This window comes from Ipomoea triloba, chromosome 13 (assembly GCF_003576645.1).
Source record: "Ipomoea triloba cultivar NCNSP0323 chromosome 13, ASM357664v1".
NCBI lineage: Eukaryota > Viridiplantae > Streptophyta > Magnoliopsida > Solanales > Convolvulaceae > Ipomoea > Ipomoea triloba.
The window spans coordinates 25850382-25877839 of NC_044928.1; the positions used below are offsets into that span (position 1 = coordinate 25850382).

At 36.8% G+C, this 27458-nt stretch overlaps 5 protein-coding genes across 11 annotated transcripts; 3 read left to right on the forward strand and 2 right to left on the reverse strand.

The window, feature by feature from the left end:
* Positions 1-846: 846 nt before the first annotated feature.
* On the forward strand, positions 847-16258 carry LOC116002213 (ALBINO3-like protein 3, mitochondrial). The gene is made up of 14 exons (XM_031242284.1): positions 847-1312; positions 1809-1915; positions 2198-2370; positions 4599-4670; positions 5018-5119; positions 5476-5523; positions 6145-6210; positions 7777-7824; positions 14230-14400; positions 14507-14562; positions 14659-14776; positions 14922-15011; positions 15660-15769; positions 15953-16258. Exons 1-14 carry the CDS (start codon positions 903-905, stop codon positions 16119-16121), a joined length of 1740 nt encoding a protein of 579 aa, XP_031098144.1. The 5' UTR covers positions 847-902; the 3' UTR covers positions 16122-16258.
* LOC116002214 lies at positions 12375-13263 on the reverse strand. The gene is made up of 2 exons (XM_031242286.1): positions 12719-13263; positions 12375-12489 (listed from the first exon to the last, which is right to left on the reverse strand). Exons 1-2 carry the CDS (start codon positions 13043-13045, stop codon positions 12400-12402), a joined length of 417 nt encoding a protein of 138 aa, XP_031098146.1. The 5' UTR covers positions 13046-13263; the 3' UTR covers positions 12375-12399.
* A 1587-nt stretch (positions 16259-17845) lies between the features above and the next one.
* On the forward strand, positions 17846-19841 carry LOC116000941. Its single transcript, XM_031240815.1, has 2 exons — positions 17846-18316; positions 19132-19841. Exons 1-2 carry the CDS (start codon positions 17890-17892, stop codon positions 19752-19754), a joined length of 1050 nt encoding a protein of 349 aa, XP_031096675.1. The 5' UTR covers positions 17846-17889; the 3' UTR covers positions 19755-19841.
* Positions 19842-20607: 766 nt separating this feature from the next.
* LOC116002504 (fluoride export protein 2-like) lies at positions 20608-25230 on the forward strand. Of its 7 annotated transcripts, none has more exons than XM_031242656.1 (7): positions 20608-21085; positions 22366-22764; positions 22897-22974; positions 23675-23770; positions 24059-24251; positions 24406-24821; positions 24944-25230. In XM_031242656.1, exons 2-7 carry the CDS (start codon positions 22423-22425, stop codon positions 25160-25162), a joined length of 1344 nt encoding a protein of 447 aa, XP_031098516.1. In that variant the 5' UTR covers positions 20608-21085; positions 22366-22422; the 3' UTR covers positions 25163-25230. The 7 variants fall into 7 exon arrangements, with proteins under 7 accessions (XP_031098516.1, XP_031098513.1, XP_031098512.1 ...); XM_031242653.1 differs by having other exon boundaries at positions 20609-21085; positions 22244-22764; positions 23675-23773; XM_031242652.1 differs by having other exon boundaries at positions 20609-21085; positions 23675-23773.
* A 68-nt stretch (positions 25231-25298) lies between these two features.
* LOC116002506 (flavonol synthase/flavanone 3-hydroxylase-like) lies at positions 25299-27099 on the reverse strand. The gene is made up of 3 exons (XM_031242659.1): positions 26533-27099; positions 25875-26202; positions 25299-25657 (listed from the first exon to the last, which is right to left on the reverse strand). Exons 1-3 carry the CDS (start codon positions 27003-27005, stop codon positions 25445-25447), a joined length of 1014 nt encoding a protein of 337 aa, XP_031098519.1. The 5' UTR covers positions 27006-27099; the 3' UTR covers positions 25299-25444.
* Positions 27100-27458: the final 359 nt, after the last annotated feature.

Below are 27458 nucleotides of genomic sequence, written 5' to 3' on the forward strand. Positions count from 1 at the left end.
ATATAGCAAGGCAGTGCCTTGCTATGTAGCATACGCGCGCGTGTGTGTATATATATATATATATATATATATATATATATATATTACTTCGGGTTTGGCCCGCAGGCTGTGCGCGATGTAGGCCTTAGCGGGTTAAGTCTGTTAGGCCCGTTACTTCGCAGGTCATCTTTATTGTGGCCCTAACTCACCTCACCGTGGAACATGTGTGGATAAGTTCGCGGGCTTCGGTCTACTTTGACAGTCCTGCTATGAACTCGAGTTTACCTTGCAATGTGGACCTGAGACTCCATTTAAACTTACCAAAAAAAAATGTTTAGGCTTTTTATTCATAGAAGTGTTTGTTACTTGTACAAAAAAGTGTAACATTTTTAAATCAAAATTCAAAAGTATTACATTTTTTTTTTCAAAAGTATTACACATCCCCTTATAAATAATACTACGTAAATATTTTATTCCTGATTAGTATTACATTTTGAAGTATAAATATTATTCTCTTCGTCTCATCTTATTTGTTTGGTTCAGTTAACTATGTTTAACTAAAGTTATTTTTAATTTAATATATCATAATATTAAGCTTAGTAGTAACATGTAATATTTATAAATTTAGAAATTATATTAAAATACTATTAAATATAAAAAAATCAAATATAAATAAGATAAGTAAAATAGGAGAAAGAGAGTATAATTTATTGACGCGATCAATTTCATGGATACTCTCTCACACAAATTTTTACCCTCCCTCGTATTTTACTATTCTCTCACACAAGTTTTTACCCTCCCTCATATTTTACTTTTCAAAAGTCTAAAACCCTCAACAAATAACCACCGCCAAGTGCCAATTGCGGGGTATTGGGAAATGTTAACTCCCCGATCACACTTTGCAGGGACTCCTTTTGCCAGGAATGGCAATGCGGAAATTGTTGCAACGGAGATTCATCCCTCGCGCTCCCTCCTCAGCCTCATACTACTTTCCGTACATCTTTTCTCAATCGCACGGTTCCGGTCACCGGCGGCGCCTGCACCATCTTCTCTGCCGTCCTGTGCCGCCGTCTTATTTTGCTGCTGCTCCGCAATTTCTACCGCCGTTCCATGGAATTTCCTCCCCACGTTCTTTCTCCACTCGCGACTCCGCCTCCGCCGCAGGCTGGCCGCTCAAGGATGACAACTTCACGGCTGCTCAACCCTTTGCGTGGCCAGACCCGTTTTTTGGCGGCGATGTGGATAATAGCAGGCATTTTGAAGATTTGTTTCTTCCCGTTAACAAGATGATTTCGTTGGTAGATTGCTACCACGACCTCTCCGGGCTCCCTTGGTGAGTTCCAAAATGGACATGCATTAATTTTTGTCCCCGTAAATAATTAGCCTATTGTCAATTTTGATTTATTTGAGCACTATTAATTGTTTGACAGGTTAACAAATTAATATAAATGTTTGATTAATAAGCTTTTTTAACTCCAAATACTAAAATTTATCAAAGAAACCTTTTCAATTAACTTTTTGAAAAAAGAAATTATACCAAAAGCTAATTTACCAAATAACTAATTTACCAAACACCTAATGTTATAAAACTAATTATATCTTCTAAGCCAATCAGCTAACAACCATTTACCATTACCAGTTTGTCTTTTCAGTTTTAAGTTCCTTAATCAAATCTTAGATGCAGTTTTTTTTTTCCTCAATTCATTTGTCTTGAATGGAAATTTCCTCTGACTTTCTTTAGTTTTTGAAATGTTTAGGCTATAAATGTAATATGTCTTCTTTTAGTGACTTTGGTATTGCATTTAGTCAGTAGTTATTTGATTTTGTAGGTGGGCGGTTATTGCTTCTGGGACGTTGGCAATGAGGCTCGCATTATTTCCTTTTATGATATTGCTAATCCGCAAGTTTACGAGGATGGGAGAGATACTTCCCACCTGTGAGGCTTTTTTCTCTATTATAATTCATCTTCATTCTTAATTATTTAGAACAAAATGCTCCTAATGCAGGATCAAGTGATTGGTAGGCTGTTTTACTTGCTTAGCTCTTATTGTTCAAAGGGAAAGACAAAAAAAAATGTAAAAGCTTGCAACTTTATAAATATTACTTCATAGACATTGCTTTCGATTAACTGACTATGCTCAGGGTCTCTTGCAACATAATGGTAAAGAAATGAAAGTAAGGCAATGGTTTCACATGATTTTTTTCTCCATTCTTCTAGTGCCCTCTCTATTTGCACCCCCTAAGGGAGGAAAGAGTTTCAAAGACCAAATTAAACTAATGTTGAGAAAGAGACGAGGAAGAACTTTCGAAGACCGACTTAAAATCTTCCTGAGAGAGAAACGAGCAGCTGATTGCCCTTCATTTGTATGGTTCTTTGCAGCTATTCTCCAGGTGATATTTCTTTTACCTTAGTCTAGCATAACTTTTCTCTTAGGTGATACATTAATGAACCCATTCTCTTAAGGCATAGTTGAGCTATTAATTGTTTATGGAATTATTTTCATTTTGTGTCTATATATTTATTTATCAACTTGAGAAACAAAAAACTTAGCAAATACTGTGAAGTATGGCTTAAAACTAAATGCTTTTTGTCTGCTATTTCCTTTGCAACATATTTAAATATTGTGAAATTTAAATACTTTGCAAGTCTGGCTGCTATTGCAACTAGCTATGGATTTGGAGATATACTTCTGATTAACATTATTTATCTGAACACCTAGATTTCTTGGACCAGATGACAAGGTATATAATATGCTTCTTATGTTTTCTCACCTCAAAATGAAAAGAAATATGTACTAAGGAAGATAAATATGTTTTTACCTTTGAATTATGATCAGCTTGCAGAAAGTTGTTTTTGTTCACAATGATGATACTTTTGGATAACCAACAAATTGTAAGGCTATGTTTGCAAGCTTATAGCTTATTTAAAGCTATTAGCTCTATTTTTGTAAATAGAGAATAGATTAAATTCAGGCATTCAGCTCTTGTTTTGAAATGCTATCCCCAATAGCGTTTCAAGTAATAAGCTTTGGTTTTTTTTTTTTGTTTTTGTTTTTGTTTATTATTATTATTATTATTATTTTTATTATTATTTCCCTACTAATAACCTTGTAATTTTACAACAATGACATCCTTAGACCGTCCCTAATCTTTCTTCATACATTCTTGAAATGAAAAATTATCTCAACTTTTAGGTTTTTTAATTAAAAAAAGAATTTTATATAAATATTTTCAAAAGAAATAACATTACTTTTTTTTTTTTTTTTTTAGGGTTTAGGGTTTAGGATGTGTATATATATAGTGAATAAAAACCATATAATACTAGTTATTTTAGAATTTTGCATTATGAATTAAAAATTATAATACTTTAAAAATAGATTGTTTAAATAGACTTTATTTTTCAAAAGCTAAGATAATGTAGACTGGTTCATCATTGGATTGGTCATTCTTTTAAAAATAAAATTAACATATATAAAGATACCTTTTTATGTCTTCTACATATATTAGTTTATTCAACGACTAATTTTACCAAACATTTTTAAAACGATAAACTTTCAGCTTTTCAGCTTTTAGTTAGCTTTGCAGGCTTTCAACTAGGTATACTAAACAAAGCCTAAATGGAGATAAAAGGTGAGGAGGAATGGAAAGAGGTGACAATTTATTTTGTCACTCTTGGATGTGGGGAAGGAAGGTTTCGTCATATATAAACATGAGATCTGTAGAAAAACACATTAAATACAAGGAGTTCAATAAAATATGAATTCTTATCTTCAGATGTTTGAGTTTGGGCTGGAGGTTTCCTTAAGTATGAAGTGTGGAATAGGATCAAAAGAAAGACAATTGCTATGAGGGAAAGAGGGAAGTATATATTGAATATCAGTGTAGATGTTTTGGGGTAGTATAATGTGATGCTTTGGAATTATTTTTATTTGATATAGTTTTATTTATTTATTTATTGTAATTGCTTTTGTACTTTTATTCAACCTCCCTCAATGCAGTTTGGTGAAATATACAATTAAGAAAAAAGAGAGACTTGAAGTTTAATGGTTTATGATTTTCTTTGAACAATCTGCAGCTAGCATTTTGATCAAAATTAGGAAGCAGATTTATTCTTTTCCATATGTAGTTGTAGTTACTTTATCATGTAGTGTTTCTGTACAGTGTTAATAATCTTTTTAAAAATGTTTTCTGCACTTGGTGTTTGGAGAAAAAGGGTGTTTTTCTTTTTACCCTTTGTCATTTACACAAACCACCGTGGATGTTTGCTTTGGTTAATATCTTATGCAAACTGATTTTTTCTATATGTAGTTAAGTGGCGAGCTGTATGGTTGAGAACTTATATATTATTTTCATTGGTGTTGTTAGGAGTTAATAATTGAAAACTGTAATTACATCAAATATTTGACATATGATTGCATCCCCTCCCCCCTCTCCCTCTATAATTAGTTTGGACCAAACATTTATCACATATAGATCACTTTGTTTTTTTCAATATTCATGCACGCACACCAAGTAATATGTGTACAATTTATATCTACTCATATTAATTAATTAATACATGTAGAATATGTATGTAAACATATTCAGTCAAAAAGTTTATGAATTTCTGTGTTTGGCAGGTGCCCTACTTTCTACTATGGCTCACAACTGTAAGAAGAATGTCACTTAATCATCATGATGGCTTTGATTGTGTAAGGCGCGCTTATGGATAGATGCATTGCTTGAGTAGATCTATGAATTATTGTGTATAGTCATATACTATTATACTTCACTGCCTTTTAAGTTCTATATTATAGTAGAAACTATGCTTTAAATTCTGAAGCTTTTTGAAGTTTACATGTTAACTTTTGAGCAAATACTAATGGCTCGATATCCAACCCCTGCAGCAGCTTTTAGGCTTTAGCTGTTGCTGTAGTCATTATTTAATCTGTTTTGGGTTGCTGTCTAGTTAGTTTCAGTTAGATGTTAGTTGACACTTGAAAGCTTTTCTTTTTGGTCTGGTAATGTTTTTCTTATGTCATTTTTGAAACTTGTACAGGGAGGAATTCTATGGTTTCAGAATTTGACGGAACTCCCAAATGGTACTTTAGGCTCCATCCTTCCTTTACTGGCTGCAGGCTTGTATTTTGCAAATGTTAAGGTATTTGTTGTTTTCTCCCACAATATGTCCATGACAATATTTAGAAATGAAATTTTAGTAACAGAATATTTAGAAAATGATTTCAAAGTTCAATGGGCCGGGTAAGTAATTTGCAAACTTTAAGGGATCCAAGGAGATTCATTTATAAAAATATAAAAACTCTTTTGCCTGGAGTGGGGGTGGGGTTGAACTCATTCGAAAGTCACCATATGGCTTTAAAGCTGAATGATGTGTAAGATGGAGTTCTTATTTTATTTATCTATTTATTTATTCTTTTGGCTTTGGTTTCTTCTGCTAGCTTGGTTTTACCTTGGTTGAATATATTTTTAGATGTCACTTGAATCTACCTTTTTCAGGTTACCTATATGAAGTCATCCATCGTGAAAATGAATGAACTCGCCAAGGTCAACATATAAGATTAACTTGGCTTGTTTTTGTGAATGCTATATCTCTGTATGCTAGTTGTATATTTCTTGTGATTTTCTCCCAGTAAATTGAACAATTCCATTTTTCAATCTAATAATAGATTTCAGTTATTTGTCTAATTTTTGGAAGTATAGATAAACAAAGTATAGGCTGAATTCAGTTCTACTGAAAATTAGATGTGCACTTAGAGAACATGAGATGTATCTATTAATTTTTGAAGTTTATTTAAACTTTTGAATTCAATCCTACAGAAAGCGAGCTGTGCACTTGTAGAACTTGAGATGCATCCATTACTCAATCCCGTTTAATGTGTCTGGTAATTAACAATGGTGGACACCAGCTGATTATTATTCAATTTTGTATATTAATTAATTTAGTATGGAGTATTAGAAAATAAAATTTACATATAATATATTTATAACTGCATTAAAGGTTTTATTAAACACAGTCAGATTTATAAATTATAAGAAAAAAAAGAACGAAAGAAGAGTTGGTTTGATTTTCAGATAGCAAAAATTACAGGTGAAATGGGATGGGGTGATATTATTCTTTCGTGGTAAATTCGGATGACATACTTACAAATCTATGCCTTGACACAGTGGTACAAGTTACATTTGGAACTTATGACACTGCCAACAATGTTCATAGCATTCCATATTCCTCAGGTATCTATACATTCTTTCTCCGTATTTCTTATTGTCTTTGTTATTATTAATTCATTTGCTTGCGATTGGAATTCCCCCCTCCCCCACTATCCCAATGGCTGCTTGTGTTGTTGGCTTTGAACAATGGAGTAAGCTGTAAGCATAGGTTATGGGGGTGGGAGCAACTTTTATGTGGATACTATGAGGGAAAGGGATAGAAAAGTTAATACCGATCATGATAGTTTTTATTTTTTATTTTTATTTTTTTATTTTTATTTTTTTTAAAGTTTTGAATTTGTATCAACTGTCTTGAATCTAGTGCTATCAATTGCTTCATCCTACTGTTCCAGTGCTACCTAAGATCTTGAAATGACCCATTGTCTGACCTTTGATGGACTTGTATATGCTCTTTAAAGTCACAATGCTCTTGCCTTCTGATTTTTTTTTTCACCCCTCCAAATATTTTCATTGCTTCCTTCTCAAAATTATATTTTTATTGCTTCTCTTCCATGGGTTAGACACTCTGAATTTCACATGACAATGAAGTTTATTTCAGAAACTTCCAGTTTTAACTCATCTTGCATCAAAGCTGTCAACGGTTGAAGATTCTTTATGACATAGCACTGTTCTTTCATCATTCCTTACCACGACATTAGACAGCTGTATTATCACCCAATGGAGCCACCAAGGCTTCTGCCTCTTCCAAGTTCTGGTAGAAAATAAATGTGGAGAAGAAATAGTGGCATAAACAGGATCTCAAAAAAATAGTTTTCAAAGAGCAAAATGTACGCAAATGTAAAAAAGGAAACATGATTATTTTCCAATATCTAGCCTACTAGAAGTATGATGCCCAATTTCAACTAGAAAAATAGATATATAAAGAAAAACCTATGAAAAGATTGCTTGACCTAATTTTCTAAAATTATTTTGTTAACCATCGCATTGTAGGTTCACAGAGATCACTGTACTGCCTTATTCACCTATAACTTAATTTTGACCACTGAAGAATTTTCTTAATGTTGTAATACAAAAAGTGGAAATTTTGGATTCAAGTGTTCAGTCCCAGTAAACTAATGCTTATTGAACTCCTACAATGCTTAAAATATTAATTCTTGCTTGAGTTGGTCTATATGTAGCCATTATTTTTAACCATGATAGTTGCTGATTTCTTGATCATGCATAAGGCTACCTACTGTTTGCAGTACTTTGCACACCTATGTTTGCCAATGAATACAAATCCTTGTTGCTAGCTATGAATTAGAATTAATAGAACAGAACACTTATTTGGCACATTTTCCATGTTTTGTGTTTGGTTTAGCATGTACTAACACTAAAACTAGGGCAAAGATTCTAATTGCAGTATTAATGTTAGGATTGTCAAATAATCCCAATGGGACTTCTTTCAGGCATCATTATATGCAGGGAAGTGAAAATGAGAATATAGAAGAAAAATATACAGTATCTGATATGTAACTATCTGAAGTACATTTTGCTTTGACGTTGTATTTTTTGCCTTCTGTTCTTTAAAAAGATGCTGAGATGGTGAACTTTTCTACAGAGCTTATGTATTTGCTTTCTCTTTTGCAGGGGAGTTTAATATGTTGGGTTACGAATGGTTCATTTACTCTTATTCAGGTATCTCTCATCTATGTATCACATGGAAAGAATTTCCCTTAAAACTTCAAACATTGATCGAAACCTTGAGTCCTTGATTGAACTGATAAAATTTTTTCCTTTGGTGCTACATCATCCTTAATTTTCATTCACAATGCCTCAATCCCCTATACTTTCCAACTATGGAGAAAGTGAATGGAAGTTACGTATCTCTTAGTTTATGGCTACTTATTTAACAATTCAACCCTTTCCCCTTGCCATGCTCTCCCTTTATAGGAGCAAGGCATTGAATACCATTTAGGCTGTGTTTGGAAACCCGGAAAATGATTTCTGGAAATCATTTTCCGGGTTTCCCGTGTTTGGCTACACCTGGAAAACCCAGTCAATGGAAAATGATTTCCGTTGATTGGGGAAAATTAGCCCAAAATGGCGGAAAATGACTTCCGCCCAAAAAGTCCAGAAGTCATTTTCTGCCAACGGAAAATGGCTATTGGACCATCGACGTCTTTGGTTTCTGTCGTCGGAAACCAGAGCCTTGCTCTGGTTTCTGCCGGGAGACTAGAGCACTGCTGGGGCGGGGGGCTTTTTATTTTATTTTATTTATTTTTTTTAATTTTAAATCCTTAAAATATTATTTTTTATATTATTATAAATGTTTTAAATTGTGAAATCAGAAAAATCTGTGTTTCTTACTTGCCTTTTCTACAATGGCATGCTGCCATATATATACATGTTGGAAACTTCTACACTATTGATGTCATTTCATCTTTCTATGCTACACTATTGAAGACATTTCATCTTTCTATACTACTGATGCCATTTCATCTTTCTATGCTACACTATTGAAGCCATTTCATCTTTCAAGGCATAATATAATAATTCTCAACATCCCCCCTCAAGCTGGAGCGTGAATATCAAAAGCTCCAAGCTTGTTACACAAATATTCAACTCTAGGACCTCTTAAAGCTTTGGTGAAGATGTCAGCCAACTGATCATTTGTACCTACAAATGAGGTAACAATTTCCCCGGATGCAATCTTTTCACGAACAAAATGACAATCAATCTCAATGTGTTTTGTTCTCTCATGAAAGACAGGATTAGATGCAATATGCAAAGCTGCTTGATTGTCACACATCAGTTTAATCGGCCCTTTCATGTAGAATTTTAATTCAGATAGGAGATGCTTTAACCAGATTAGTTCACATGTTCCCAAGGCTATTGACCGATATTCTGCCTCTGCACTAGATCGAGCCACCACATTTTGCTTCTTACTTTTCCAAGATATTAGGTTGCCTCCAAGAAAAACACAGTATCCTGATGTTGATTTTCTATCCCAAGGGCATCCAACCCAATCTGCATCAGTATAACCAATAATCTCTGTATTTCCATGATCCTTGTATAACACTCCGGTCCCGGGAGACTTCTTGATGTATCGTAGAATCCTTATGACAGCATCCCAATGGCTGTCACATGGAGAGGCCAAAAACTGATTCACAATACTCACTGCAAAAGAAATGTCAGGACGGGTGACAGTTAAGTACAACAGTTTTCCAACCAACCTTCGATATCTTCCTGGATCTGAAAAGAGTTTCCCTTGTTCTGGTACAAGCTTAATATTAGGATCCATGGGAGTATCAATTGGTCTACAATCAAGCATACCTGTTTCCTCTAATATGTCTAAAGCATATTTTCGTTGAGATATACAAATCCCTTGCTTTGACTGGGCAACTTCTATCCCTAAGAAGTATTTTAATTTTCCAAGATCTTTTGTTTCAAAGTGTTTGAAAAGATGTTGCTTTAACTGGACCATTCCTTCCGCATCATTTCCTGTGATAACAATATCATCAACATAAACAACAAGATAAATACTTTTACCTTGTTGATGCCGATAGAACACAGAATGATCCACTTTGCTCCGAATTAACCCAAAATCTTGTAGAACTGTGCTAAAGCGTCCAAACCAGGCACGTGGAGACTGTTTCAATCCATAAAGAGAGCGTTTTAGTTTGCAAACCAGGTTAGTCTCCCCCCCTTGAGCAACAAATCCAGGAGGTTGCTCCATATACACTTCCTCTTTGAGATCCCCATGTAAGAATGCATTCTTGATGTCTAACTGGTATAGAGGCCAATGATGTATAGCAGCAATAGAGAGAAAGATCCTGATGGAAGAGATCTTGGCCACAGGTGAGAATGTATCGGTGTAATCAACGCCAAATACTTGAGTGTACCCCTTGGCTACGAGTCGAGCCTTGAGTCTGTCTACCTGTCCATCTGGTCCAACTTTGACGTTATAGACCCATCGACAACCAACAACTGTTTTGCCAGGAGGTAATGGAACCAAGTCCCAAGTTCCCGAGGAATGTAAAGCAGCCATTTCATCTACCATAGCTTGTTGCCAACCAGGATGAGAAAGAGCCTCTTTAACCGATTTAGGAACATAAACAGATGATAAACTGGAGATGAAGGCATTATAAACAGGGGAAAAACGGTGATAAGAGGAGATGAAGGCATTATAAACAGGGGAAAAACGGTGATAAGAGACAATGAAGGCATTATAAACAGGGGAAAAACGGTGATAAGAGACAAAATTATATATAGGATAGGGATTGCGAGTAGACCTGTTACCTACCCGACTAGCAACGGGAGTACTGGAAACTGGAGCAGGAACCGCATCCAAGGGAAGGGGAGTACTGGAAACTGGAGCAGGAACCGCATCCAAGGGAAGAGACAGCTCAGGAGATGGAGCAGGAACCGCATCCAAGGGAAGAGACAGCTCAGGAGATGAATCAGCAGGTTCAATGTTTGCAGTAGTAGTGGTTGGTGGCAATGTTGACCGACAATGATAGGTGAACTGGAATGGAGAAACAGTGTGTGTTTGTGATGGATTGGGAGGTAGGACACTAGGAGGTAGTGGCATTTCTATCCCACCTTCAAACGAGGGAACTGGTAGGACATCAGGAAAAGGATCCACAACCCCTGTAGAGTCAGATGAAAAGAATGGAGTGTTTTCAAAGAAGGTAACATTTGGTGATACATAGAACCGCCGTGTGTCAGGGCAATAACATCTGAAACCTTTTTGAACCCTAGAGTACCCCACAAAAATACATTTCAAAGACTTGGGTGCGATCTTATCACGACCAGGAGTAATATCATGAACAAAACAAGTACAACCAAAAACCTTAAGTGGAAGTTTGTGTAATGGCTCTTGAGGAAACAGTAGGTTGTAAGGTATTTTGCCGTGTAAAACAGATGATGGCATACGGTTAATAAGATAACATGAATGAAGGATAGCATCTCTCCAGAAACAAGAAGGGACCTTATAGTGAAGAAGCATAGTCCTAGCAGTTTCCACTAGATGTCTATTCTTCCGTTCAGACACACCATTTTGTTGTGGGGTGTTCGGACAAGAAGACTCATGGAGAATACCCTCCGATTCAAGAAGGGTAGTCAAAGGAGTATTGAAATATTCCTTGGCATTATCACTCCGAAGAATTTTAATAGACACTCCAAACTGATTTTTAATTTCGTTATGAAACTTTTGAAAGATGTGAAACAGTTCAGAACGTCGTTGCATTAGGAAAACCCAAGTACAACGAGAAAAGTCATCAATAAAAGTAACAAAATACCTAAAACCTAACACAGATGCGACACGACTAGGACCCCAAATATCACTATGAACTAAAGAGAAAGGAGATGAAGATACTTTATTGACCCGTTCAGGAAATGAGGTTCTGGAATGTTTTCCATACTGACAAGATTCACACTCTAGTGAAGACAACTTTGAGAGATTTGGTTCAAGTTGTTGCAGTTTCTTCAAACTCGGATGACCTAGACGACAATGAGTAAGGGAAGGAGAAATAGTAGCACTACAGACAGCGGAAGCAGGAGTAGATAAGCGGTATAGTCCTTTTGATTCATACCCCGAGCCAATCGTCTTCCCCGAACGACGGTCCTGTATAATAACAGAATCAGAAGAAAATGTAACTAGGCAATCCAGAGAGTGAGTAAGTTGACGAATGGAAATCAAGTTAAAAGGACATGTAGGTATGTACAGAACTGATGATAAAGGTAAATTAGGAAGAGGCCTTGCTTTACCAACACCATGAGCAGTACATATGGATCCATTACCAAATACAATTGATGGAAGAGACTTAGAATCTGTGAAGTGAGTCAATAAAGAAGAATTACCACAGATATGTTCAGAAGCACCTGAATCAAGGACCCATGATCCAAGAGAGCCAGATTGAGAAACCAGGGCAGTGTGAGTCTCTTTGGTGTGAGCTACAGGAGTGACAACAGCAGCTTGGGCACTAGCTTTAAATCGGGCAAACTCTTCATATTCTGTAAGAGAGATAGTTTTAGAACCTGAATCCTGTTTGAGCTCAGCCACATTTGTAGGGGCAAGCACCGGTCTCCCATGCAGCTTCCAGCATCGATCCCGTGTGTGTCCAGATCGATTGCAGTAATCGCAATATCTAGTGTTTTTCTGCCCACTACGGTCTTTATTTCGGTTGCCCAAATGGTTACCTCGACCTCCTTGGATCACAAGAGCAGATTGGTCTGTGGTGGGTGCAGAAGTCTCACCAGGAAAGGAAGTCACTTGAAGAAGGCGTTTGAACAATTCTTGGATCCCTGGTACAACATTATCTCCAAGAATCTGGTTTCGAGTATTCTCAAACTCAGGGCCTAATTTAGATAAAACAAAGACAACAAAAAATATTTCACGTTGGGCAATCTGTTCCGCAGGTGTCCCTCCAGTTGGTAATAGCTTATTAAACTCAGTTAATAAACTTTGAGTTTTCCCAAGAAAGGCTTCCATACTCATACAATCCTTCTTTAAGTTAACCAAATTATTAACAACTGTGTAACATTGAGAAACATCATTAGTGTATAAGGACTTGGCTTGATTCCATACCTCAACACATGATTTAAAAACTCTGAACAGTTGAATTAACTCAGGTGAAAGGGATTGCCACAAGAGACTACAAAGTTGGGCATCCACTCTTTTCCAAATTGCCTTCTCATTTTCTGGAACCTTTTCTTCCCCCTTTTCCAAATGGTCACTAACACCTTGGCCCATAAACCACATTTCAACAGCATCGGACCACGAATGGTAGTTTTGTGACCCACATAATTTTTCAGAGGTAATAACTGGATTTCCAGATAAATTTGGCACAAACACTGAGCTAGAAATAACATTCTCAACACTGTCAGAAGTTTCCTTAATACCAGTTGAAGACATGGTTGACAAAAAGGAATATTAGCAGGTGAGTGAGAGAGTACCGTTGACCGGAATATTTTACCGGAACAGTGCCTTTGACCGGAACAGTACCGTTGACCAGTGTTGACCGGCGTTGACCAGCGTTGACCGGCGACGGCGAAGGATCTGGAAAAAACACTGCTAGATACGTCTCCTCGAAACGAACCCAATGGAGAAAACGGCACCTTGATCGGAGATCGGAGGAGAAAGATATGACCGGAAAACAGTTTTTACGCCACTGCCGGAAAATATTTGGAAAAAGAAAAACCAGAAGAAAAACAGCCTAGGAAAGAGGCTCTGATACCATGTGAAATCAGAAAAATCTGTGTTTCTTACTTGCCTTTTCTACAATGGCATGCTGCCATATATATACATGTTGGAAACCTCTACACTATTGATGTCATTTCATCTTTCTATGCTACACTATTGAAGACATTTCATCTTTCTATACTACTGATGCCATTTCATCTTTCTATGCTACACTATTGAAGCCATTTCATCTTTCAAGGCATAATATAATAATTCTCAACATAAATAAAATAACAAAAATATATAATTATACAATTCCACTCATTTTCGAGAAAATGAACCAAACACACAAAGACAGTTTTCCAGAATACATCCAAACACTGGAAATGAATTATTTTCCGGAAAATAACTCATTTTCCAGAAGTCATTTTCCTGCTTTCCAAACACACCCTTAAAGACCTCAGTTTCCCATCTCCTTATGGTCCTTGATGCCGGTCATGCAGCACATATTACTTAACTGAATAATCCCAATCTAGTTAAGTGTTATGGAGTTTAATTCTATATATTTAGCTATATTTTACACAAAAGAGTTTTGAACTTCTTTAATTAACATGCATTTCTTAACAATATCTATCTAGATACGTTTAGGACTTGTACTAAACCATCTCTTTTCTATCTAAGAAGGCCTTCTACTTCCATATTATTGTTCTTCAAACCTGGGAATTCATAGACTTGTACTAAACCATCTACAAAATCCTGGTCATTAGATTTGACAATTTTATACTGGCTGTCAACATACTGCCATGCTCCTTGCTTCTGGGCTTTAAACTGTTGAAGTTAGGAACAATTTGTGTAGTATCTTTTCACGTATTGGTAACTGAGTTCCTTTTATCTCTTTTTTACATTTTGATGTACAGCAAATAGCTTTAAGGAATCCATATGTTTGCAAAAAATTGGGTATACCTGACAGGGATGCTTCTGCATTAGCTGCAAAAGATAAAGATAACTCTACAGTGTGGGAAATGTATCTGCCAACAGGGTTGCGTGAGATACTTGCCCAGAATATATCGTCTTCAGAAATGGTTAAAGTGAGTAGCTGGTCCTCTGCTTCATGGTTTGCCCCCCACCCCCCCCCCTCCCTCCCTTTTTTTTTTTTTTTTTAATTCAAATTTTTAAGATTGGGAATTTAAACAGCTTTCAGCCAAATACTTAGCAGAGGGTCAGAAAGATGTGGCTCTTCCACTACTGCGGTAACTTTTACTTCTGAATATTGGTTTGGGCTTTATTCTGTTCATATATTTTCACCATTTTGATGGCTGTAATGCATGTGTAAACATAAATTACAGACTTACTATTGATAAGGATCCCGAGAACATTAAAGCGCTGGCTGTTTTGGGGCAGGCACTGTTGCGTTATGGTTACTTAGTGGAAGCAACTGCATATTTAGAGCATGCTATATCCAAGGTTTGAAATTAATGTCTTCTGTTTCTAATTTCGTTTCTGTTTAATGGTTTAGGTCATTAGTGTTCGGTTTGTGGTTGTGAAATTTAGATGCAAGTTTTTTCTCTTCTCCCGACCAAGTATTGAATTTTCTGTGAATTGTATTCAGCTGCTTCGAAATGGTAATCCAACGGGAGGTGACGAAGTTGATCTTTTGATCCTATCATCTGAATGGGCAGGTGTAGCTTGTTTGCGGCAGGTAATGACAATCTCAGTATTTGACTTTGACTTCATCATTGAGTTAAAAATATGAACTGGTTCATATTAGAGACGCTAAATGGTGACTACCATACATTGATCAAAGAAATTTTTAAAAGGTGGAATGTTTTTGTGCTGCTATTATATTGTTTGGAAAAGGGTCAAATAGGCCCATAACTTTATACTAAAAAGTCAATTAGACCTTTGAACTTTTGAAAAATGCAATAAAACAGATGAACTCATCATTTTAGTGCATCCCACCCCTTCAGCCGGTAACCTTCGGTAAAAGCCTATGTGGCAGCTAACTTTTCAATATTATTAATATTTGGTTTGCCACGTAAGCAAAGTAAACCGGGTGAAGGGGTGAGATGTACTAAAATGATGAGTTCAATTGCAGTTTTTGAAAGTTAAAAGGCCTAATTAACTTTTCGTGTAAAGTTCATGGGCCTATTTGACCCTTTTCCCAACATTATTGTTTAAACCTCCAAATCTAGTGTTATGGCATAATTATAAATAGGTTTTCTCGACTCGACAACTACCCATTCTTGTTTGCTCCTACATAAAATCTTTTGTATATGAAAAGCGAGTGTTTGAATTTCCAGCAAGGTATAAACCTGGTTTTACAACATAATTTCCTTTGTTTATTCAGGGGAAATTCGACGAGGGTATGACACACCTTAAAAGAATAGTTAAGATGAAGGAGCCAGAGGATCCAAACTCGAAAGCCAATTACTACGAGGGTATGGTAGTATTCTCGAGGTATAGTTACATCCATCAACGACTCATCATATCTTCAAGTGCAACATAGTTTTGATAAATGAATACTGTAATTATCATTAAATCGATGATGAGAAAACTGGGCTCCAAATGCATGTTGTGTTTATAAATGAAGTAATTTACTTTAAAAATAAAGTAATTTGATTTGATATGATGATGTTGCAGTGCTTTGTTCAGTAAGGGGTTTAAAGTTGAAGCTGCCAATTATTTGCGCATGGCAGCCGCTTATGATGATTCGTATAAAAGATTCCTAGAAAAATGCGAAGAGGATCTGCGTACACAAGACGATGAATTTGTCGACGGCCTCATCAACAGCCGGAGAGTTAATTACTGAGTTTGGTATTTATGATTTTTTATTTTAACCGTTTTTACGTGTATAATTATAGCATAGGGAAACGTTACAATGCCAAAAATTGTCGTACATAAAAAATGTCTTATTTCAAAAATAGAAAGTAATGTTTTTTGTTTTAATTTGTTTTTCCTTTTAATTTACTGCACCGACAAAATTGTCACATGGATGTTTTCCTTCTGAATCTTTGGTGCACAATTTGAAGAAGAAAGTAATATCCTTTAAACGGAAGGAGAATACTACAGTAAAAAAGTTTGAGTTTTTTACCGTTGATTTGAGAACTGTAATTGCGAAGCTAGTTAAAGTGGGAAGCTTTAATTTATTTTTGTGGTGTAGTAATAGTGCTATGATTTTGAGACAGAAGGAACCGAATCAGCTTTTCTCCGTACCAAGCAATTTACAGCATTATTATATCACACAATTTTAGAAAACTAATATTATCTTGCTCACAAAAAAGGTGAAATTCTCTTGCCTCCGACTCGACAGAATAGTATGGACAAATTACAAGGATTAGTGTCACATTCTCACGGATTAGTGTCACATTCTCACCTGGTGCTCCACACTTGACCTGACAGAATAGTGAATGGATAAATCACCAGGACCAGTACCTAGTGCCTACAAGGAGTTTATCACATTATGTGTAACTTTTACACTACAGTTGCTAGAGTTTGATCATGTGTTATTGCTTACAATCTATTACTCAAGAATCAATTGAATTATCTGTGTAGGTGAAATCTGACATTATCTAAAACAGTATGCAATTGTGACCTGTTTGTATGTATTGTACGAAAAAAAATTGTATACTAAAAAGATTGTTGTGTGAGCTACATCATGCCGACAAATTTGTGAGAAAGTTTGGTGTTAGATTAGAGTCGCTTTCTAGTTTTCTACTATGTTATCAAGTTTGAACCCAGATATCCCGTGTTTGATATGGGACTAATAATGGTTTTGTTGATTATATCCATAATCAAACCCAAATGGCGATGATTGTATCAGTTTCGTACATTCCAAATAACACAAGGGCCAACCCATGTGGTGTTGGATTTCCAAATCTTGATTCATGAACCAAATAACATTCAATTCATTCATTCCTATTCCTACAAAATATTACGAGTAATAATACTAATATGTGAATGTGACATGCCCTTAGTTCACTCACTCTCCTCATTTCACTCTTTTTGGTTCAATTTTTTTTTTCTTCTCCCAAAAGGTTGAATCCCCAACCTCATGCACCACCCGCTTCGGCCCGACAAAGCTTCTTGAGAGGATATAAATCATGATAACTCAACTAAACACAAAAGTTAGAGAGCCCCTTTTCTTTTTGTACCACAAGGAGTTTTGAGTAGACTTTAACTATAAAAACACTTTTTTTGAATATTACAATGCAATATCTGTTCATAATTACTTTCTTAAACTTGTTGAAGCACAAAGAGTCAATATCGCATCCCAGAGACTCAAACCTTCATATGGGAGTGCAATCGGGTGACGCTAGACCACAAGGTCTTGCACCATATTCATTAATTCCTGTTCGTGTTGATCCAATTAAAAGGTAAAGTGTTGATCGTATTGATTTTTTCATACGAGAGGGGATTTTGAAATTTTGACGTCTCTTAAAGTACGAGAGCACATGATTGCTCATAGGTAAATTTTCTTATTTATCTCTTATATTTATTTATCAGTCCCATAAAAATCTGTGTTATATAACACAAACACCACCATTCAGATCTCTGATTTCTTCTTCTTCCATGAAGAAATGGCCATAAACAAGAACAGCAAAAAGAACCCAAAACCGCAGACACGATCTCACCATCTCCACAAGCCACACTCATGGGCAGTGGTGAGAAGCCTCTTCACCTGCAAACACTTGGAGCAGCCAAAGGAGCAGAGACACAGAAAGCCCAAACAGAGGGAAGAAATCATCAGCAAGAAGATGGGGCCTCAACACCCTTCTTCTTCTTCTTCTTCCCCAGCCTCACCTAATTCCTCCATTGTTGGATCTCTCAGAGCCATGCCCTTCAGAAAGCTGTCCGGGTGCTATGAGTGCAGGATGGTGGTTGACCCTGTTCTTGGCCTCACCAGAGACCCTTCTCTCAGAACCACCATCTGTTCTTGCCCTGTCTGTGGTCAGATCTTCATGAAACCTGACACCTTGGAGCTCCATCAGGCTGTCAGGCATGCTGGTAATCTTTTCTCCTTTCCATTTTGGGCTAATTTCAATTTTCTTCATCAATATTCAACATCACTACAATAGTAGCTTTTTTGCTCAAATTTCTAGCCAAAATGTTATCTTGATTGCTTGGAGGTGAATGTTTCAAATTTCAATGCCCTGTAATCGAAAACACATGTCTTCCTGTCCGATGGTGTACACAAGATAAATATGGTCTTGTAATTCTAGATAAACCAATCTAGATTGTGTATAACTGGTATAACTGACCAGCTCAACTCAAGAAGGCCTATAAATTGTTCATTTGAGAGTAAAACTTGTAATATTATGATTATCAAAACATTTAGAATTTGAAAATTTTAGGTTTATTTCCCTTAAAACGATGTAGTTATAACCCATTTTTAAAAACAATAGCTAATTGGCTGACTAGGTGACCTAGTCGGAACCTAGAAGACATGGTCGGTGCCTAGGAGGCCTAGGCACCGCTTGGGCAGCCTAGTCGGGCTGCTAAACTACTATACGTTAGGCGGCCAGCAGCGCCTAGTGGAATTTTTACAAAATTGATCATAAATAAACTAGTTTAAGTTGTCTATAACTAACCAACTCAAACTAAGAAAGTCAAAAAATTACTCAATTTAGATTAAAACTTGTAATATTATTATTACGAGAACACCAGTCATACCAATTTGATCGAGATTGTTTCACTTTTTGCCATTATTATTATTATTATCATCAATGATAACCTTACTCGCACGGCATTTATAAATTTAATATGTTGGGAAGGTTTTGTTAATGTTTGGTTCCACCTTTTGGGTTTATCTGTTATGACAGTGTCAGAATTGGGAGCAGAAGACACGAGCAGGAACGTTGTGGAGATCATATTCCAATCCAGCTGGCTCAAGAAACACAACCCAATCTGCACAATCGACAGAATCCTTAAAGTCCACAACACACCCAAAGTAATCTCGAGGTTCGAGGAGTACAGGGACGCCATTAAAGCAAAAGCCAACAAGCTCCCCAAAAAGCACCCGCGTTGCGTGGCAGACGGGAACGAGCTCCTCAGGTTCCATTCCACCACTTTTATGTGTTCTCTCGGCCTAAACGGCTCTTCCAATCTCTGCAATTCGATCCCCAGTTGTGCCGTGTGTGGGATCATCAAGAACGGGTTCAAGGGCGCCGGAGATGTCGCCGGAAAAGGCGTTCTCACGACGGCGACGAGCTGGAAGGCGCATGTTAGCGGTGGTGCTGCGGGTGAGGAGAAGAGGGCGATGTTGGTTTGCCGGGTGATCGCCGGGCGGGTGAAGAAGAGCTTTCCCGGGAGCTTGGAGGAGTATGATTCGGTGAGTGGAGGCGCCGGCGCCGGCGCCGGAGGTTATGGTGATTTGGAAGAGTTGTATGTGTTTAATCCTAAGGCTGTTTTGCCATGTTTCGTTGTAATTTATAGAGGGTTTTAGTACCTTACCTAGTACTCTGTTGTTAAATTTGTAATTATATTAAAATTATATTTATTACAGCATTTTAATCTTTATATCACTTCTTTATTTCTCATTTTCAATAATTCTATTTTCTCTTACCAAAAAATGTAATTTAAATTATTACTTTATTCTACCTCATTCTTTTTGTACCGAATTACAATACTTAGCGTCAGGTGAGTTAGTGCGGTGCGCGAGACTATTTTGTAGTAAACTTTAGCTGTGTAGATAATACTTTCTAGAATTCTAGGGCATAGAGACAAAGGAGTGGGAGTTGGACAGCAATGTTTTGTATGTCTTAGGATTTAAAGATAAACAAAATTGTTGGGAGGTTGATTTGGACTACTCGTTGCCTCATCCATTGTTAGACATCATCCGTGACTTGTTTAATTATTAGATTTGAAGTTGAGCCCGGGCATGCATGGATCAGCCTACTTTGTTAGTTTCCAAATACCTAATAACAATTTCAGTGCTTCCTTTAAAAAAAAATGCAAATTTGATAGTGTGGGTTTCATTTTAAATTTGTTTATTTTGTGAAAATTCTCTCTATTGTATTTAAAAATGAAGAGTATTTTAACATATCAAGTGATCAAGAAAGTAAGAAAAATAAGTAACAGGTAACATAGAGACATAAAAATAGCCAAGCTAGAGTCTTTTTAGGTATATATTTGTATCAGCTAAAGTTCGACTAAATGCGGTTTTAAAAAATCAATTAGCCCTTAAACTTTTTAAACGTGCAATTGCACTCATCTAACTTCGGCTAAAGTTGGGGGCGTATTTAACCCTTTCCCTAAATTTTGTATGCGGAAGGAACATTTTGAAAGTTTGTCAACCTTCGATAGTGGAGCCCAAAACAGAGTGTTTTGCGGGTGCAGTTAGAAGATTCTCCGCTCAGCTGCACATCAGATGATCAGATCACAAGCTCTTGCGTCGTCGCCATTCCATTCCCATCGCTGCATTTAAACCTCTCACGTCCATGTCATCAACACCTTTAACACAGTTGTGTGAAATTACTATATATTTTTATTTTTATATAAAGAGAAAAAGAAAAAGTTGACCGATACCACATTATCACCGCCTCGCCTCCTTCCTTCACGTCGTCCACCGCCGCCGCAGCCGGAGCTTCTGCCATACTGAGCCTCATTGACGGTGATGTTACGGCCGTTCATCCTCTCGATCGCATCTCTCGTGGATTGCTAGCTAATCTTCCAAACTCACGAATCCGAAACCTCTAGGTCTCCCAGTCTCGCCATAGATGAGCCGGAGAAGGTGGAAGCGTATATCATGTCATAAATTTCAATCACACATCGAAGGTACTTTCAGATACTTGAATTTCACTACAGACATACATATTTATTGTAATCGTACACCGGTAGCTATCTGCTTCTTCGTTTTTCGGTTGTCCCTTTCCCCCCTCTCTCTCTCTATACTCCGGTATCTATCAGCTTTTCTTTGTCATTTTATTGTAAAGTGCATTAAATTTATTAGTTTCCAAGTTAACTAAACAATTAAATAAGCAAGTGGTTGGTTCTGATGTGATCCCTGGGAGCTAATCTCTCTTTTAACTGGTGCAACTTTTGCTTAAGAAATCTTTGCTTTCTGAACTTTGTTATATATATATATATATGTGTGTGTGTGTGTGTGTGGCTTCGTGCCCAGTGAGCTTGGATCGGAGTGGTGGAGATGAGTTTTTTTTTTTTTTTTTTCGATTTGCTCAAATGCTTTGTTAGTGGGGAACACAGTTTTCTTAATTTCTTTCCATCAGAAATCTTTTAGTTTGGCAGTTTGATTAGAAGGCCCACTTTCAACTTCAGAGGCCACTCTTAGTTCTTAATGCTAAAATAATACAAACGTTTTGAACATGGACAGCTCAGCTTGGAAGGGAACAAATTTTTCTACACTCTAGTATTACACTATTCTCTTTTATTTACACTTTTGTCTGTTCTGTTCTTCCTTTTGCTGATTTAACATTTTTGTGTTGATAAAATTTTTAATTTTAATCCTAATTAATTAAATTAAACTAGATAAATAAATGAGCCAAAGGAGTATATGATATTGAAGATCTATAGTATTGCTGCATTAGAATAAGTTACAAACTTTCTGTGCACTGTTCATGATGCATATGTACATAATATTTTATAAGTTGCTGAACATTTTCTAGGTTTTCATTGAAATAAGCATAATTATTTATTATTATTATTATTTTTGTAACTATATTTGAAGAATAATAATAATTGTTTGATTTTAAATTATGTTCTTGAATGTATTCTTCTTTGTTTGGTTCAATGTCTTAACTGTGGGGTTATTATTTCCTATGGTGTTTGTATATATTTCCTATTGCATCATTTCAAAGATTGCATTACAGGTACATGTTCCTGATGAACAGTGCTTGGGCATACACACACCCCTGCATATTCTTTATATGTAAATGTGTGTAAATATGTTTTCCCTTCCTTTCATGTTGGTTGCAGTGGTAAACTGGTAGTTGTTTTAATGCACTCTCTGTTTCCTGGGGTGGAGTAGTTGAACTTGAGATTATCATAAAGCCCCCTCTTCCATAATCCTGATTGTCATCCCATCTTGTTGATTGAAGCTGCAGTAAATTTTCAACTGCAGCAACTGAAGATCAAGTAGCTTGAGAAAGGCAACCATGGACCATGGGAATAATGAATCAGAGTTTAGAAGAAGTGGATCTTTTGCACGGACTAGCAGTTCCTGTTCTATGCAGAGGAGTTCTCGTAACTTATCATTTTCTTTTTCACTACAGCTGGAAAATGACGATGGAAGCGAATCAGTATCTGAAGCAGGAGATATTGGGGATAGGGCACTTTGCAGCAATAGGTACAGTGGTAGACTAGCTTTATCTGCTGAAAGTGCTGCAGAAAGTGGAATGGTTGTGCCCATTGCAGAGGAAGGTTTCTGCTTTTATGATCCAGTTGCTACAAATAATGTTTCTCCTGTATCACCATCTATTCTGGATATCATATCACCTGTATCTTTCTTTTTTCCTTTTCTTTTTGTTTTTAAACACACCCGTTCTTGTAATTAGTTGGATTGATTAAAGATAACTTTATAAAACCTCATGTCCATTTAGTTGTTCTGAGGAAGTTTGATATGTGTGCAGGATTTTGAAGAGGAGGTGCCATGGTGGTTGGAATATTTTTCAAGCCTATTGTTTCTCGCTGTTTTTGGAATCTTAGGGGTAAACGCCTACATAATTGACCTTGTTAATATGTTTATTTAAAACTGCATTTTCCCCATTCTATAGAATCATTATTTTGTCATACGTATACTGCTGCAATCTTCCACCCTCATCATGTAGCTGTTCTGTTCCTTGCCAACTTTGAAAAGCAACATTGCTACTTCCAATAGGTCCAAAAGTCTGTTGCCCTGTGAAAACTGTTGTCTTGCAATTTCTAATAATTTCACTCTAATTAAATGATTATTAAATATTTTTTGGATAAGTAATTTATTAAATCTGATATAGTCTATTATTAGAAACTATAGGTCACTATGTAGGAAGGCCTTTATTTCTCCTTTTCAAATTTAGAGTGGTTCAGTAACATAATAGGTTACTTGTTAGAGTTTTCATTGCATAATCCTGATTGGAGAAGAACTTGGTTTAGTAGTCTATCAAAGATGCAAGAATTGTAGGATCAATCAGTTTATGTCTTCCAGGCATTACAATACACAACATTTTCCTGAGAACTTTACAGTTCTAATTCTCTATTTGTATGTAATCCAGGTGGGTAGTTTACATTTGTACATCCAGGGTTTTTACTTTTTAGCTTTAATGGTGGTCTGTTTAATGAATTTGCATTTGCTTACTCTGTATCTGTGTTGGTTATTTATTGTGTACACTCCTCCAGAAGTCATCCATTCTGGTTACATATTATCTGCAGGTTTTACTAAGGTATGGTCTTCAAAAATTGTTTGGACCAGGACATGTTGGTGCCACAAGTGATCAAAGCTATATGTATCTTGACCTTCCTTCTAATGTGGTAACCTCTATGCTAACGTATCCTTTGGAAATCATATTATGTACTATTTTATTGCTTAATATATCACTTGCATGAATAGGAAGTGTATGTTGGTATCTTTATGCATAGACCAGAAAAAATGTATAGAATCTTCATTAACTGAAATTGCATACATAGTTTACTTTGAACTTGGAATCAGGGTCTAGACGTGAGACAATGTTTTACTATTCGATTGATAATATGGTCACTTCTTTGCTCTTTTGTTTGTTTCATGTGTTCTCATTTATGTCTTTGTCAATTCCATAGGTTGGTTCATTTTTAATGGGTTGGTTTGGGGTGGTTTTCAAAGGAGAAATTTCCAAAATTTCAGATCAGTTGGCCATGGGATTGACAACTGGTTTTCTGGGAAGCCTTACTACTTTTAGTGGTTGGAACCAGAAGATGCTTGAACTCAGCGTTGAAGGTCAATGGGTTTTTGCAGTACTTGGCATTATTTTTGGTATAGAATTATTATTTTTTGAACAAAGTTGAGTTGTGTTGACATTGCTGCATCTACTAGCTTCTCTTCTTTATTCAGTTATAAGATCAAGTCAACATTGACAACCATCTTCTTTAGTTTCTGCTATGGTTGATGAAGCTTGTGATTCTTGCAGGCTTGTTTCTTGTAAGCCACTCCATTATTTTTGGTATTGAGACTGCAAAGGGCGTTCGATGGATTGTTAGAAAAACAGCTACGAGTAAAAATTCCAGCTCTGAAAGCTCTTGGAAGATGAACAGTTTCAAATGCCATTTGGTAGTTTCAGCAGCATTGCTACTTATTCTTGGTGCTCTATGGAGTACATGTATAGCACTGGAGGCACATGAATTCAAAAGAGGCAACAGTGAAGCCCAGCTGTGGCTGGCTTGTCTCGTCGGACCATTTGGTGTCTGGATCAGATGGTTCTTAGCACGGTTAAATGGGCGTGGTTTAGGGAAATCTGGCTCGTTGAAATGGGTACCCTTTGGAACCATCATTGCCAATGTCTCTGCAGCCTGTGTCATGGCAGCACTAGCAACCTTGAAGAAAGCGGTAAACTTCAAATGTTGCACACTCTTATCTATCATTCTTAAATGAGCAATCAAACCCCTTCTATTTGAATTAATACGCGAACTTGAATTCACTTGTGAGGTGTGGTGTGTTGTGTGATGCAGGTGAAAACCAAGGATTGCGATACGGTTGTGGCGGGAATTCAGTTCGGGCTGCTGGGCTGTCTTAGTACTGTGTCTACCTTTGTTGCTGAATTTCATGCCATGAGAGAGAGCAAATACCCATGGAGGGCATATGCTTATGTCTTAGCTACAATACTTACATCTTTCATATTTGGGACTCTTCTGTACTCTGTACCAGTGTGGACAATGGGATATAAATAGATGATGATGGTTAATTCTAGAAACACCAGCTTAAACGGAAAGTCAAACTTAGAACTTATGGTTATCAATCCAACTGTCTGATCAACTTAGTTGGGGTTACTTTATATGGTAAATGGAAAGATAAGATTGAAATTAATTAGCAATAAAATAATACCAAAGGGCAATAATTCAAGCATTAAAATAAACACGAGCATATTTAGTATATCAAGGAATGGAATACAAGCAAGCTAGGCCAGTGGTTTATTAGACAAATGAAATATAATAAGGAGGGACTTCAATTCATTACTGAGGAAGCTTGTTCAGCTTGCAATAAGCATAATCCTTGTACTTTTTGGTCTTATATTTTGGTGGATTATTCTCATCAATAAGCTTAGGAATGGGCCCAACTTCAAATTCAGGTGGTGGCTCCAAGAAGACAGGCCAGGATATTCTTGTCTTTTCCTTGTCCACTGTTGTCCTGTGGAACACACTTTTATACTTCCCATTGCTCAAAATCTGCCAAAAGTATACAACACAACTTCAATTTCATGTTCAAATAAAGTTTGTAACTTACACTTTCTACTTTGTTGGTAATACCTTACACTTAGTACAATCCCCAAAGCATAAAGTATATGTTTAAAATTTTCCAAAATATTTGCAATAAACTTTAAAAACTACACATATATATGTAATATTATAGTGCACGTAACTAGCGGAAGGATATGCAGAGTACCTCAAGTTGGTCACCAATGTGGATGATGAGGGCATTTGGAATATACTTAACATCGTACCAATGGTCATCATTGAAAACTTGGAGCCCTTGGACCTCATTGGGTACAAGGATAGTGATTGCTGACATGTCGGTGTGGGCCACCACTCCCAAGGCCAAATCTGGTCGAGGACATGGCGGGTAATAGTTGATCTTTAGTAAGTGAATTATATCTTCACCTCCAGCTGCTTCCTTCAACTCATGAGCCTCGAGACCAAGACCGATGGATAAGCTCCTAAATAGTCTATTCCCCACTTCATTTAGTATCTTAGCGTATTCCTCATTTGCTTCCCTACAATATCAATTTTTGCCAATAACTTAATCAGATCATAAGTGATATGACTGTCAAAAAAATACTATACTACCACTATTTTTTTGGTGTAGCCTAAGGTTTTTCATCGTCGGACACATTGACTTATCTCCTCGCTGGGTGGAACAGCTGGTCTGGAGATTTAAGACTGCTCCATACTCAAAGCCAATGATCGAATCGTTGACCTTTGGTTAAGGATGAATGAGTTCCTTCCACCCAACCACACCTTTGTTAGGTTTTCATACTACCACTATGAATTTAGCATTGCATGTAAAAATAGGTAAAAGCATGCATGGATGAAATAAGACATACCTATAAGAAGGAGGGTTTTTAGGCCAAAATTTGTAGTTAACCGCAGAAGGAGGCCAAACCCTATGAAACAAGTGATCAACCCAACCCCTCTTCCCATCCACATTCTTTTGCAAACTGGTCCCATACCCCTCAATGCTCCCCCCGCCGGGATCTTTAGCCACCGCCTCCTTCTCCGCCTGAGGGAGCTCGAAAAACTCCTTCCCCACCCTCTGCAACTCCCGGATCACCTCATTAGGCACCCCATGGTTCACCACCTGAAAAATCCCCCACTCTCTGCTCGCCTCCGCTATCATCTTCACAATCTTCTCCTCCTCCGGATCTCCCATGTCGATCACCGGAACTTCAAGAACCACGCCGCGGAGCGTCGTCGCCGCCGGCTGCTCCTTCTCCGACCGGATGTACTCCGCCGGAATAGTGTCCGCCGTCATCTTTGATAGAGAATTCGCCACCGCTTGCACTCTCTCCACCTCCATTTTTTTAGCAAGATGGAGATCGAGAGATCGGATCGGAGAAATATACAATTCTATTCTAGCTTAATTTGTGTAGTGGGGAAATGTGGAATAATTCATGCCACCATAGCTTGGTTCCTCTTTATAGAGTGAAATAAAATAATTCGACCATATTTTAGTTATTACTTTCGTAACATTTTTTATTTTTATTATTTTAATATATGATATGTCTTATTAATTACTTGTGGATGTTATTACAAAATATGATCTGATGACGCAACGTAACATGCGTTTTCTCCTGGCAAAAGGCAAACAAATCGCATGATTGCGACCATGAAAGATCACAATTTAAGTGCTACGTCATCATATCTAGGTGAATTGAAGACATATATTATTATATTTCCCTTGTTTTTTTTTCTTATGTTAAAAAAAAAAAAAAAAGAAGAAGAGTTGGGTAGGATGAGTGGTAGGAAGTTA